Below are 15,905 nucleotides of genomic sequence, written 5' to 3' on the forward strand. Positions count from 1 at the left end.
CCGTTACGCTGGAATTGACCTTATGTAGGCATCTTATTTTTGGGTTACAATCAAAGGTTTTTTAATTCATGACCCTTTTCAGGTCATTGTTAAAAAAAATCAGCTTGATCCATCATTTCATTAGTTTTCTGACAAAAAATCTTCTTGCTCACAATAAAAGTGCTTAAATTTCCCCTTTTCAGGTCAGTTTTTGAAAAATAATCATGAAAAAAATACTAATCTGCTCTTGATAGCCACTAAATTATATCCTGTACATTTACATGAATTCTTGCAAACACCACTTCAAATAAAAACTTTGCCGTATGAAGATATGAATTTAAGGCCTGGTACATATAATTTGTGTAAAGGTGCAAGAAAGTATTTATAAGAAAACCTTCAAACTAGTTACATGTATTTCTCATTTTCTCTTTTGTATTCTTGCAGCTTTACAGTGTTTGGGGTTGAGGACACCGATGGGGGTGACTGTTCCTCAGATTATCTTGTTATTGAGGACAAGAAGCAGACTAGGAAGTACTGTGGATATGACCGCCCTGCTCCGTACATCTCTGACCCAACCACCGGGAGCAAGACCATCATCATCAGATTTGAATCGGATCAACGCGTAACCGGGATCGGCTTCCTGCTGAAGTATTATAAAAGTAGGTGTTTAGATTTTAACGAGGGCCCAGTGACACGAAGATGCAATCAATTGCAGGTTTTATGATTTTGATTGGTCAAAGAATACTGTATGTACCTGCTACATGTACTGCCATATGATTGGCCATTGTACATGTACTGTATATATGCTGCGATTGATCACCACTTTTACATTACCGGGTCAATGAGAGTGTTTCTTGAAGCTACATGTATTCATCCGTGAATTTCAGTGACAAATGGTATAAGCTTCTGAAATCCTTGCATTTTATTGACCCAAAGCATTTGTTTTTCCAGCTGAAATCACTGACATAGTGCTTCACAAAACCTACAGCAAGCTTAATACATGTACGATGTAGTACTGGTCAAGAGAAGAACATTTGTTATCATGAATCATGATAAAGTGTACATGTTTGTCATACAGTATAAGATTTAAAATGCTGATGTAGATTCATCATGCTTTGAAGAGGTAACACTTTCATTGTATGCCTGGAGTTAACAGCATAGAATATTTAATTATCAGGCCCCTTTATTCATCTGGACCCCTTCCATGCTTACTGATCTTAGCAATTGTACATAAAACATTAAAAAAGTTTTTCAATTTTCACTTTTGTTCTCTTTCTTGTGGGAGGAGAGGGAGGCTAAGATAGTGAACAGGTTAAGTCTGGTTTGGTCATTGTTAAATACAAGAATTTGACCAATGCTACCAGTTTACATAGCCTACAGTTGTTTTCCCCATTTTTGTCTCACCTGCATAGCAGACCGAGACTATAGGCACTGCTTTTCCAATGGCTATGGCATTTAGTCCTTAGTGTTTTCTTCTGTGAATAATTATTCATTAGCTGTTCTCAAAGGCAGCACTGCGGCTATATCGAATTGCGTAATGCAGGCGAGACTGCCAGAGGTGTCCCAAATGTTATTATTACATGTACATGTAGAATTCAATTACAATTCTGAGCAAATAATGTTTGGTGTTGTTTTGTTCTGGGAAATCCCCTCAAGTGCTGGAGATTCCCCCGAAGTGCATGCCACTTTCCTGATTCATTACAAGATTTTATGCTCTGGCCTAACATACATGTCGTTAAAGTGGAGGATAGTTTTACTGGATAAATTTGACAATCCAGAAAAGAAATATTGATCGTTTGCTCTATCTAAAAAAAAATATATGGCATTTCTTTTCATTTTGATATGAAAACTTTTACCAAACTTGGAATGAGCTGAAATTTCAGGATATTTTTTCTTTGTAGTATTCTGATACTACATGTAAATAACGTTCCATTCTTTTAAAAGCCTTTTAATAGTTTAGTGGCCATCAATTTTTTTTTTTACAACCATCAGATTTTAATGAAAATTTGAATAAATGACATTACTATCCGCTCTCAGGGATGTTTCTATTTTTCATCGAAAATGACATTTCAAGCATCTACAAATTTAAGGATTTACCTGTACATGTACATACATGTACATGTATACATGTACATTTATATCAATATTAGTATAATAGATGATAATATAATTTTTGTAAGGTTATTGATGGTACGTTATTTACATGTACCTGTATATACATTTATGTTCCAGTATTATATTAGATTCACATACTGTTTTAAAATAGACGGAGTTAAACATTCCATCACTTTTGTTTTGATTATTGAGCTCACAATATTTGTCTTGCCTGCAATGTAGCAGAGCAAGACTATAGGCGCCACTTGTCCAACAGCGGAGTCAACATCAGATCCTAATTAACGGTTAAGTTTGCAACTTTGACATAATGGTTATATAGTATTGCTGAATATCCTGCCAGACTTTAGGTCACATGACCAAGATCAATGAACTTAGACCATGTTGGGGGAATTAATATCAAAACCTTAACCTAAGCCTAAGGTTCAGTTTTTGAAATGTCATCATAACTTGGAAAGTATGTGGACTTAGTTCATAAAACATCAAGTACATGTACATGTATTACTGGCTAAGTGGATATCTTGCCTGAGTTCAAGGTCACATGACCAAGGTCATTTTGGGTCAATAAACTAGAATATGTTGGGGGAATGAAAACGAAATCTTAACCCAGGTTAAGTTTTTTAGATGTCATATCTCTGAAAGTATTGTATCTAGTTCACAAAACTTGGACATACACTGTAAGAGTAATCAAGTAACATTGAACATCCTGTGTGAGTTTCAGGTCACATGACTATTAAGGTTAGTGAACTTTGGCTGTGATGGGGGTATTTGTTGATTTGCCATCATAACTTAGAAAGTTCATAGATCTAGTTCATGAAATGGACATAAGGGTAATCAAGTATCATTGTTAGTCTTGCACAAGTCTTCGGTCACATGATCAAGGTCAAATGTTATTTAGAGTCAATGAAAAATTTTTTTAATGATTTTTTTTAATGATTATTCTATAGTCATTTTCAAAGTCAGCACTGCTGCCATATTGAATACCTTAATGCATGCCCTCTTTCTGTCGTCAACAGGTCAGCAGAATTTGGAGTCGTGTCCTGATGTAGACTCTGACTTCCTCTGTCAGAACCACAGATGTATACCTAGGGAGTGGGTATGCAATCAAATGAACGAATGTGGGGATTATAGTGACGAGGCTGTGGATATTTGTCATTCAGGTAAGAATAAGAACAGTGATATTTTAGATTGGGGGTGTCAAGCTTGTGCCTACCCAGTATTAGAAGACATCTTACAAAAAATTCAGAGCTGCGTCTATCCCGTGGAAATCCCGCTGGAGCGTCGTGGCCCAGTGGATTAGTCTCTGGAGTCTGGACTTTGAAACAGAGGGTCATGGGTTCAAATCCTAGCCATGGCGTAATTTCCTTCAGCAAGGAATTCATCCACAGTGTGCTGCACTCAACCCAGGTGATACCATTTGTATGACGCTATTTCCTTAAATGCCCCAAATGTTCCAAGTTTAAAAGTAACAAAGAATATTTCTCCTTTCCAAGTCATATTTAATTTTAGTGTATTAAATGATACCTACACAATTTTTAACTCTAAGCTTTAGGTGTGGCAAAAAGACAATGCCATGTAAGTGTCTATCAATATGCAGTTGCATCTGAATATACTTTGAATTGTCCATTTGATGACTTTAATTTATAAGAGAATAATTCCTGAAACTTGACACACATCTGAACAAAATTGTCATTCTTTGCAGAACCCTCACAATCTCCTGCAACAGGAACCCCCACCTGCCCACCCCACACCATCTACTGCCTGAAGAACGATGGCACCACGTCACAGTGCCTTCCAGAAGACAAGAAGTGCGACGGTAACAAGGACTGCTACGGCAATGAGGACGAAATAGGATGTCAGGTCACCTGTGTCCACGAGATGCCCCCTCCGTCTGGCTCGTTCTCTTCGCCAAACTTTCCGGGCAACTACCAGAACAACCTGGATTGCCGTTGGACGCTCATCGTTAGCGAGGGTAACATCATCCAACTGCGGTTTGTGGCGTTTGACGTTGAGCAGGGCTATCGGCGTGACTACGTGACTGTCTATGATGGAGGTTCCATTTCGGCAGTGAGTGTTTAATTTCTGTCAATTCACTGCAATATCAAGTCAGATTTGTTCATTCAGCCTGGCTCATACCTTTCAGTCGGGCTGCTTATTGCCACGTCAAGTGAAAAAAGGCAATGTGCAGCCTAATGCAGTATGCCATGCATCAAAATTTACGAATGCAATCACACTCATTTCTACGAGCTCAGCACTTTAAAGATAAATTCCAGTTGTGGTAATGATTTCAAAATGAGTTTGTACAGAATCTAATGAAATGACCACCAAAGTGTCTTTTTGTGTAGATAAAAAATATGTGCCAAAGGATTCTGGAAGAAATTGTGTAATTGCTGAGAAATTAACAAATATGCACGGGATTCGGGTCAAGCGTCGGGCCGACATTCGAAGCAACTGTCCTACGTGCACTTATCTGTGTTGGTGATCTTCAGTGTGAACATTTTTCAGTGTAGATTTCAAGATTTCACAAAGTTCAGTTTATGTAACTGTACCAGATCTAGATGCTCGATGATATAGTGACAAGTAAGCTTTGTTTCACACACTATCGTCAAATCAGTGTTGACGGCAACTACTTTTGTTTAGTTTTTAAGCGTGGATTTTCCTTGTAATACAAAGATGTGGATGGACACAACAGGTGACATTTGCTTTTATTTTTTCTTCTATTTAGGATGTGATTGGTTATTACTACGGCTACGAGCCTTCCAGTAGTCACTACCCACCCACCGTTATAGAGGGAAGTGGCAATCGTCTCTATGTCACTTTCGTAACAGATGGAACCTCCACCAATACAGGGTTTAATGCAACCTACCAGAGTAAAGGCAAGTGGGATACTTTGTTATATGCGTCTTGTTATGTCAAAAGCAGACAGAAGTCATGCTCTTTTTTCACTTGTTACGTAGTTAATCTGATTTACCATTTTATAAGCTTTAATTTGATATTTAGCACAAGCTTGGGGATAAAGTATTGAAATATTGGCCTTAAACCTGCTAAGGCAAATTTTTTTGAGAAAAAACAAATTTTACGAAGAAACCCTGTCAAATTTTGGCCAAGGTTTTGGCTTCAATTTTTTTTTAAATTGTCAAATTCGGCTTCATTCTGGTAAAGATCTCAGTAGTCCTTTATGAAAATATATCATCATGTAAATAAGTTTATTTCAGATTTCTACTCAATTTAAATTCCTGTTTTGAATCATTTCGATCATAAATCACAGCAGAATCAAGAATAAAATTTAAACTTTGCTCATCTATAGGTAAATAATTTTACAATGCTAATGTGTAATGTATTTGAGATCTGGCAATGACATCATAGGTATTAATTTTTGTTGAATGCAGTTAGAAGACAATCTAGATAGTTTGTGTGTGTCTGCAGATTTCCATGCATTCATTAAGCTATTTAAAGCAAATACAATATATTTGAATATATATTTTATTACAGGTGACTGCATTGATGGTCAACGTATATGTAGTGCTACGGATACCAACTGCTACGCTCAAAATGAACGATGTGACGGAAAGTTGACGTGTCTGAAAGGAGAGGATGAGCAAGGATGCAGTAAGTGTCTAATCCCTTGAATAGGATGTAAAAGCACAAAACTCCCTCCATTGAAAATCTTCCATATGCTCATTTAGGCTTTTCAAAAATCATTTTGAAAAGAGTCTTTAATGCTATTCATGATCTGTGTAGAAATCTAAGAGCAAGAAGGGCTTTCAATGATATTTCCCTGTATAAAAACAAAGAAATACATAAGAACTTAAAAACTATGAAATACATGTTTTGTCAGTTTGTTGTAGATATTTGTTAGAAATATATAAAAAGAAATCTACACCAAAAAGTTGCATTCTACTAGCTATATTTTGTGAGTTAAAGGCAAAAACATACACAATAATCCACATGCAGGCTTAATTTCCTAGGCCTATAATTAATATCAGCTGCTTAGATCTAAAGGGTCGGGGGATCAAATTGACACCCCCGTACATCCTGTCTGAAATAGCCCAGTTGAATTAGGGTAAAACCGTTTCACTCCCAAATGTTGTCCTATCATTCTATGTTTTATAAGGGGTCTCCAGGGAATCTTTCAAAAACATATCAAGCAATTCAAAGAGGATGGAGAATTCAGCCAAATTTACTAGTTCTTTCATTATCATCCTGATTTTAAAACACTTCACTACCCAAAAGAATGGCATTGGCAGCCCATATCTGAGTTCCTGTTTCTATATGTTTCCTTTATGACATCACAATTGGGTTGTATATTCCATTTATGAACTTGTAAGCTGTTCACATTTTGGAGTTGCTGATTGTAGACAGACTTGGCTTCCAAGCTGTGTCTTGTGTTGTATTCTCAAAAGAGGTATCCATTGTACCATGGTACAAAACCATGGCAGATTTCTTTTGATATCGCGCTTCAATTATGTGCCCTTTGACAAAAGCGCGGATTGGTAAATGTATTTTCCTAGTGCACTTGATTGCATAACCATAATTATGTACACAAATGTGCATTGTCCATAGTTTTGTACCATGGTGCAATTGAAACTTCTTTTGAGAATAAGGGCCAATGTGGATGCATACTGACACATTTGGTTCTGTGACATTTCCTCCAGCGACAATTGCTCTGCAGCAAATTCCGCACATTATAATGACCAACTTCAACCCTGGATTTAACACTATACCCAATCCTAAACCTAACCATAAACCAAACATAAAACCCTATTGCAACCTTGACCCTATATCTATAGATGAAACAAAGCTTGGAGCGATTGTCATCGGAGCAAGTGTCGCGTCACTGATATATCTATGCTGCCATCATCTTCATGCACGCACAGTGAAATCATCAGACTGAACCATCTTTTGAAGACGGTTGTTTCATACTGTCCTTATTGCCTGAAATAACGTTTTTTGAAGCAGTCATTGAACTTTGACCTTTGTTGATAATGAATGTCATCCTCGGACACACACAGAGAATTCACACTGAACCATCTTTGGAAAACGGTAGGCGGTAGTTTCAAGCTGTCCTCATTGCCTGATGGTGGAAGTAGTTATTGACCTTTGATTTTTGTGCCTTTTTTTTGATGAATAGATGAATGTCCAGAAGGTGAGATCCCATGTTCGGATGAGACGCCAGTCCGATGCTACAGCAGCGCTGAAAGGTGTAATGGTCAACCACGCTGCGCAGGTAAGTCTCCACGCAAAGGGAAACTCCTTATAAGTTTGCTTCAAAATATTCAGGAAAAAATGTTTTATTGAAAAGTTATCCTGCATAGGATTATTTTCCAGATGATCTTGCAGTCAAAATGAAGCAAAGATTATTTGAAATGTTGGCCCAATCATTTGTTTGAAAATCCTTATTTTATTGAGCGAAATAGAAATCTGAAAACTACTCCAAAAATTCATTTTACACAATGGATCCTGCGCACGGCAGCCACTGTGCAGCACCAGATCAACGTTGCTCTATTTCTTCAATTGTTGAGCGTTATTCAGGTAGCAGCAGCTCCCATCTTTAATGTCTTTTTTTGGTCTGATGCGGCCGGGGCTTGAAATCCTGACTTCCCTGTGCATGTATGTAAATCACAGCAAGATAGTGTTAATTTATAATCATTCGGCTGATCGGAAAGTCCTGTAGCATACACCGATTCTCGGGTGTATTGAAGTCGACATTTCCCAGCCACATTTAGAGTATATCTGTCGCAATTAATTTCATGACCAGGGCTCCGTAACACAAAGATTAGCGATCAATCGCTAAATGAACTGACCAATCACTATCAATGTTACACGTGCATTAGGTTTGAAATACTGACCAGGGACCAATCAGTGCGGTTCTTTCGTATTTGCAATTCATCGCAAACCTTTGTGTTACGGAGCCCAGGGTTAATGTTAATCTTTCAACAATTTACTCTGAAGATGAAGTTTATTTTAGGTTGTCAGATTTCAATTTTTGGCGAAAAATTCTTAAAGTGATAGCTAAATGTGAACGGCATTGCACATAGGAATCAGTCTATGCTCATTAGGCTGTGAGAGTTGGATATCAGCAGTTTGATTGAAAATTGGTTGATTTGGTTGGGAATATTTGCATGTTGATAGAAAACGACATAATCTACATGTCTAAGCTAAGAGGCTAAATTTCACTCTAATTATTTTTAATTTGGCTGTAAATTTATAAATATAGCCCACAACTAGTAAGCTTTTATTTGGGATTCTGACTAATTGCACTCAAATAGTGGTATCCTAATACTTTCCCATGTTTCCCTGATTTCAGAATTTCTCATGTATTTCTTTTTTTAACAACTTTTTTTTCACAAGAAATTGTCTTAGATTCTGCCCCCAAAATGTTAATGAACTCCACCCCTCTTTAAAATTCTTGATTTTGACAGGTAAGGAGGATGAGTTGGACTGTCCAGCATCACTGTGTGGTGGAGAACATGGTCTCTTTCTTTGTGGATCAAAAAAGTGTATCAAGGAGAACTGGATATGTGACTCCAACGTGGACTGCCCGGATAGCACAGATGAAATGAATTGTCGTAAGTAGCCATCCTCTCCACAACAAAAAGTTAAAAGTCTGTATTAAGTGTGGAAAATCTCAAGATTACTCATTTTCATTATTTTTATTTAATTGTCAGATTAAAATATAAAACATGTTTGTCATGAAAAATGGGATCTAAAATATGTGAAATTGGGGTATGATGATGATGCCAACATAAGCTTAAAGGACAAGTCCACCCCAACAAAAATTTGATTTGAATAAAAAGAGAAAAATTCAACAAGCATAACACTGAAAATTTCATCAAAATCGGATGTAAAATAAGAAAGTTATGGCATTTTAAAGTTTCGCTTCATTACACAAAACAGTTATATGCACATCTCGGTCGGTATGCAAATGAGGGAACGGATGACATCACACACTCACTATTTCTTTTGTATTTTATTTTATGAAATATGAAATATTTTTATTTTCTCGTCATTGTCATGTGAAATGAAGTTTCATTCCTCCCTAAACACGTGGAATTCCATTATTTTAACATATTGTGCTTCAGGCAAGGAGGTCCTATTCGTCAAATTCGTAAAAATTGAAATATTGTATAATTCAAACAATAAAAAACAAAAGAAATAGTGAGTGAGTGACATCATCGACTCTCTCATTTGGATGTTACTGGCTCGTTCGTATAACTAGTTTGTTAAAAATAAGCGAAACTTTGGAATGTCATAACTTTCTTATTTTACATCCGATTTTGATGAAATTTTGAGCTTTGTACTTGTCTGATTTTTCTCTATTGATTCAAATCAACATTTTTCTGAGGTGGACTTGACCTTTAAACCTATGCATGCCACACACCATGCAGCACCTCCTCCAGTGCCAAGACCTTGAAGATCAAGGTCAAGATGTCCAGATGGCTGCAAATGAGAAGGCTCTCTACAATGTGCTAACATTTAAGACCAAATATCTGACAAATCCATGCAGATGTTGACAGAATAGAAGAATTAGTCAGTATTGTCTCACCTGCATAGCAGAGTGAGACTATAGGCGCTGCTTTTCCGACGGCGACGGCGGCGTCAACATCAAATCTTAACCTAAGGTTAAGTTTTTGACATGACATCATAACTTAGAAAGTATATGGACCTAGTTCATGAAACTTGGCCATAAGGTTAATCAAGTATTACTGAACATCCTATTAGAGTTTCATATCACATGACCAAGGTCAAAGGTCATTTAGGGTCAATGAACTTAGACCATGTTGGGGGAATCAACATCAAAATCTTAACCTGAGGTTAAGTTTTTGAAATGTCATCATAAGTTAGAAAATATATGGACCTAGTTCATTTAACTTGGACATAAGCTTAATCAAGTATCACCAAACATCATGCATGAATTTCAGGTCACATGACCAAGGTAAAAGGTCATTTAGGGTCAATGAACTTTGGCCGAATTGGGGATATCTGTTGAATTCCCATCATAACTTTGAAAGTTTATGGATCTGATTCATGAAACTTGGACATAATAGTAATCAAGTATCACTGAACATCCTGTGCAAGTTTCAGGTCACATGATCAAGGTCAAAGGTCATTTAGGGTCAATGAACTTTGGCCGAATTGGGGGTATTTGTTGAATTACCATCATAACTTTCAAAGTATGTTGGTCTAGTTCATGAAACTTGGCCATTAGGTTAATCAAGTATTACTGAACATCCTATTAGAGTTTCATATCACATGACCAAGGTCAAAGGTCATTTAGGGTCAATGAACTTAGACCATGTTGGGGGAATCAACATCAAAATCTTAACCTGAGGTTAAGTTTTTGAAATGTCATCATAAGTTAGAAAATATATGGACCTAGTTCATTTAACTTGGACATAAGCTTAATCAAGTATCACCAAACATCGTGCATGAATTTCAGGTCACATGACCAAGGTAAAAGGTCATTTAGGGTCAATGAACTTTGGCCGATTTGGGGGTATCTGTTGAAGTACAATCAAAACTTTAAAAATTTTTGGATCTGATTCATGAAACTTGGACATAATAGTAATCAAGTATCACTGAACATCCTGTGCAAGTTTCAGGTCACATGATCAAGGTCAAAGGTCATTTAGGGTCAATGAACTTTGGCCGAATTGGGGGTATTTGTTGAATTACCATCATAACTTTCAAAGTATGTTGGTCTAGTTCATAAAACTTGGACATAAGAGTAATCAAGTATCACTGAACATCCTGTGCACATTTTAGGTCACATGACCAAGGTAAAAGGTCAATGAACTTTTGCAATAATGGGTGTATCTGTTGAATTACCATCACAACTTTGCAAGTTTATTGATCTGACTTTTGAAACTTGGACATAAGAGTAATCAAGTATCACTGAATATCCTGTGCAAGTTTCCGGTCACATGATCAAGGTCAAAGGTCATGTGAGGTCAATGAACTTTGGCCACATCGGGGGTATTTGTTTAATTACCATCCTATCTCTGTAAAGTGTATTGGTCTAGGTCATAAAACGTGGAAATAAGAGTAACCAAGTATCACTGAACATCTTGTGCGAGTTATATTAGTTTTCAAAGTCAGCACTGCTGCGATGTTGAATCACGTGATGCAGGTGAGACGGCCACAGGCATTCCACTTGTTTAGGGTGTGGTTTTATTCTCTATTACCGTAATCCTTGGTTTTCTTCTTTTCTGCTTGTTTCAGCAATGTCCCCCAAGGTAATAACAGCAGCTGTTGTTGGTTCCATAGTTTGCGGTCTCCTGCTTGTAGCTGCCCTCAGCTGTACCTGTAAACTCTACCAGCTTTACCATAGCGACCCCCATCCCCCTACCCACACCTCGCCCCTCAGTGAGATCGAAGATGAGCTCATGAGACGAGAGGCTCCGCCCTCTTATACTGCCAGCATGTCCTCACCGCACTTCGACGAGGCCCAGCGAGCCTTCATTGAGAGTCTGCAAGCCGCTGCCCAAGCCAGGACAAGTAGTAACAGATCTGGAAGGTCATCGAGAAGGCGGAACAACAGTCAGCCAGACAGAGGGGCTGCTCAGCAGCAAAACACACCTGGAGCCAGCTCTCCGGATAGTGTGAACACAACTCAGGACACTATCTCTACCACAGCCAGTACTCCTGGCAGCCCTGATCCAGACAATACTCCATCATCGGAACCAGTCGATGATAGTTCCTCCCCTTATACAGAAATCACAGAGCTGCAGCAAACACAAAACGTGGGTGGCGATACAGCGAGCAGTTGTACAACAGATACCGATTCCGATACGAACGCAGAAGCAGAGCTGGAGCAAAGAGATCATAATATCATTAGGGCAGCGACCAATATACGTCGCATGAGGTTGGCAGGAGGTATTCAGAATATTGTTGATTCTGTGACAAACCGACAGAGAGAAGGTGTAGGGGAAGACGAGACAAGGCGGCGATCGAGTAGCGGTTTGCAGAACATTATCGAGCGGGTCAATCGCACCAGGGAAAACCAGCAAAGAGGGGAGGATGGCACCAGCGGGCCAAACTCGCCGACCGGTGTTTCTCCTCCCTTGCCTGTACCGGATGGGACGCGTACTCCACCCAACACGCAGGAAAGCTCGGTCACCAGTGAAGACGACCATTCCCCTGAATGGGACAATGAACTGAACCACCATTCAACATCGTCCGCGGATGGGAATGCGGGTGCACAGAGCGTGCCTGATTCTGCAGATCAAAATATTTCATCGTGCGGTGCCTCAAACAAGCCTAGCTCCAACTCACTACAGCCACCTCCATCTCCTTCACCTAGCTCAAAAAGTGACGATGCTCCCCTTGATCTTTCAAATTCACATGTTTTAAATGAGGAGGACTCGACTCTTATAAACGATGAAGAGGAAATGCTCTTGGCCAAATGATTTTTCTGAATCATCGCCCAACTTCACAGAGTACATTTTACTTCAAGTGCTTTCAGATGCTGCTGTTGTTCTGTAGTTCAGTATTCATCAAACCATCCTCGAAACAATCTGAAAGACACTCTTGCTCGGGATCATGTTGAATTTCTCTCCAGTTTGTACATTTCACTTTTCTATCACTTATATACTTGATGAAATCAAACCACCATCGTGATATCACTGATCACCGAGACAAAAAAAAATTGGCAGTGATCTAAAATACTTATGGAGGTTTGCCAGAGTAATTTGATATCTTTCAAAAGGAAGAAATCTATATGCATAATTCTAATGCAAATTTTTAGTCGTTTTATAATTTTTGTTCGCAGGGAGAGCTTTTAAAAAGCCTGCATGTGTTATTTACTGTAGATAAGTTGAACAGAGAGATGCCGAATGATACTTTTTTGTTTTTTGTGTTTTAACATTGTACTATGATTATGGCATCTACCAGTTCGTAGTACGTTCTTTTTGCTTTACTCTTTCTTTTTTTGGGGAGGGGTATCAATGGCCTTTTATTGTGACATTCATATGCATGTCTAAACTGCTTTTGAAAATCCTACCTGGATTTATATCTTGTCCCAACGGTAGTATGGAAACTTGATATGTAAACATTCTGTCTGGTTCAATTGTTTGGATTCACACATTTTATACTGCATTTAATTTGGGAAAATATTTGATGTCTCTCTACCCCAATAAATCTCCCACGAAGCACATTGCATGTAGTTTATATGGTGCTTAGTGTGTCAATTGGCTTTATAATCATTACCTCACTGTAAATAGGACAAAAAAATGGAAATAAAAATAAACCCTTTATAGCAGTTGAGATATTTTCTTTGGAGCGAATTTGTTGAAACTTGATAAATGAAGTACTAGTTATCTACATATATTCTCATATATTTCACGTGGTCATAATACTTGGTGTGTTTCACATGCATTTTATCATGGCAAATGCTGTATTTATAGATTGTTTGCACAAATATCATTGGCATCTTTGCTTGTAAGCAGTGTATTTATCAAATCAAATTAAAGAAGATTTGCTCATTCTACACAGAAAAACTTAAATGTAATAATGTTTTATATTATGGACTTGTGAAGTTTAAAACTTAGGTAAGCAGAGTATGCACTATTTATTCCTGAGTGAGTATCACACCTTCATTATTTTCCCCTCTTATTCTATGAATCTCTTCTAACATTTAATGAAGTAATGAACACAAAATATTTTGGTTGCAGTTTGTTTACCAGAAAATGCAGTAGTTAAATGAGTTAAAGTGATAAAGTTTGCCATATCCCAGTCATTTGTAGATTGTTTCAGAACATTATGAAATGCTTTATGAAACATGCTATCTGATTATACAGTTGTTCTCAAAAGTTAGTCAACCCCACAACAAAAAGCACTTTTTCATGCTGAGTTGTGAATGTAGACAACATCACTACAATGTTCGGCGAGCCCAGAGAAACAAACTTTATTGAATGTAATATTTTATCACTTGACTTCACAATGCTATATCGCAAACTAATGACAGAACCTGAACACACATGTAGGCCCATATTCTGAAGTCGGGTTTAACTTAAACTCAGGTTTAAAGTTGTGGTTTTAGTATGGAAAACCAATTGTTGCATAAATCACTGAGAGTAGAGATATCATACCTCAGCTCATTTTGGCTCTCAAATCATTCATAATTATCTAGGGAGTCTAAATAGATGATTGTCTTCACCATCGATGAATCAGGAAAGAGCACAGTTAACATAAGAAACATACAATTTAATAATAATTTTGATTCTTTTGGCTTCCCATACTTAAACCACAACTTTAAACCTGGGTTTAAGTTAAACCCGACTTCAGAATATGGGCCAGTCAGTGTATATCTTCATTTTCTGGTGGGGTTCACTATTAAACATTTGAGCTGTACTATATGTTCTCTCATGGGAATGATTGGGATTATTACTCAACCAATGAAAAAGAAAAAAAAACATTGTGCCTTTGTGTATGATAGAATTCTTGCTCTGCTTCTAGCCTTTACAAACATATAGTGGCATTCTCATGATTTTTCTGTCAATAACAACCAACACGATGAAGTCGTTCCTTCAATGTAATACAAGATTGAACGCAAAATTTGATCCAAGCTGCTGTATGAAAAAAAGTGAGAATGATATGCAATATCCGTGTACTTCAGACTCTTCAAACCTATGAGGCAATTTGCACTTGAGGAGTTTGCACTTCCTGTATTCAGGTATGGTAAAAATATATGTTCCTGTAGATATGATTGCAAAAAAAAGTTTTTATTTGTCTAAGACTGTTTTGTTCTAAACCATCTCCTCGTTTCACTACCATATAGTGGGTTGACTTTTACATGTACATGTAGATGGTATTTTGCCTGTATTTTTTTAGCCTTATCCCATCACAGGTGGATGCAGGAAGCATTATGTAATTGCTTTTTTCTGTATGTATTGTTTTTCAATGCCATGACAACCAACGAGCCATTCTACAGGTCAACTCCTATCTTTGTCCAAGTAAGCATAGAGGAGTAATTGTGTCCTGACAAGGTTTGAGGGTATTAAGCTCAAAGAACATAGAGGTCATTATATACATAGAATGCATCATTCTCACAATGACTGAAGAGTAGTTTAAGATCTCAACTCCAAACTTGGCTCTTGTATTCATATTCAAGTGATGATTATCTGAGTAGCTTTTGGAGATTTGAGGTCATTAAACATCTTGTTCATGCTATGAACAAGTCTTTCCAGAAAACATCCTAAAATTTGGCTCATTTATTTTGGATGTCATGAGGGAATAACAATAATCCGATCCGATTTGAAGTTAATAAGGTCAAAGGTCATGGGTTATTCCATTCATGAGAATGGCCCATTCTCGCAAACTAAATAAAAATCCTATTTGATGGCTCATGTATGTATTTGGAAGTGTTGGTGCTCTGATGTGATTTTGGGTAATTTGGTCAGAGGTCAAAGAGGTCACGGCTTGTTACATTATTTTATATATGTTTATAGATGAATAAGAATTAGGCTTTGTTCATTGGTTCATGGGGGAGTGATCATCTGATGTGAGTGAAATATATTTTCAGATCTGGCAATGATTTTCATGTATACTTAAATCAAATTTTGACCAATGCAGTCAAGAGCCCATCTATTTTTGTACTTTCGGTCGTTTTCCCTTCAGTGATAAGATACAATTGTCTCGAGTTTGATAACGTATATTTTTCATTTAAATTAAGATTATAGGTCTTTTGCCTGTCATATTAGAAGAAAGTTTTTACTGTGCAATTGAAACTGTTAGAGAAGAACCATTTTGTAATGTGAAACAACATTATATTGATCATGTGAATGTGAGAATAATATTTAGTAATAATGGTTTTG

At 37.3% G+C, this 15,905-nt stretch overlaps 1 protein-coding gene across 1 annotated transcript in view; it reads left to right on the forward strand.

Annotated features, from left to right (window-relative positions):
• LOC121408327 (low-density lipoprotein receptor-related protein 3-like) overlaps positions 1-14,041 on the forward strand; it is a 29,579-nt gene extending 15,538 nt beyond the window's left edge. The window contains exons 4-11 of the mRNA XM_041599754.1: positions 424-638; positions 3,108-3,251; positions 3,794-4,158; positions 4,817-4,967; positions 5,584-5,700; positions 7,223-7,318; positions 8,514-8,660; positions 11,314-14,041. Of these exons, the coding sequence (XP_041455688.1) occupies positions 424-638; positions 3,108-3,251; positions 3,794-4,158; positions 4,817-4,967; positions 5,584-5,700; positions 7,223-7,318; positions 8,514-8,660; positions 11,314-12,500 (2,422 nt within the window). The 3' untranslated portion in view covers positions 12,501-14,041. The remainder of the gene's footprint in view (positions 1-423; positions 639-3,107; positions 3,252-3,793; positions 4,159-4,816; positions 4,968-5,583; positions 5,701-7,222; positions 7,319-8,513; positions 8,661-11,313) is intronic.
• Positions 14,042-15,905: the final 1,864 nt, after the last annotated feature.

Source organism: Lytechinus variegatus, chromosome 2 (genome assembly GCF_018143015.1).
Source record: "Lytechinus variegatus isolate NC3 chromosome 2, Lvar_3.0, whole genome shotgun sequence".
NCBI lineage: Eukaryota > Metazoa > Echinodermata > Echinoidea > Temnopleuroida > Toxopneustidae > Lytechinus > Lytechinus variegatus.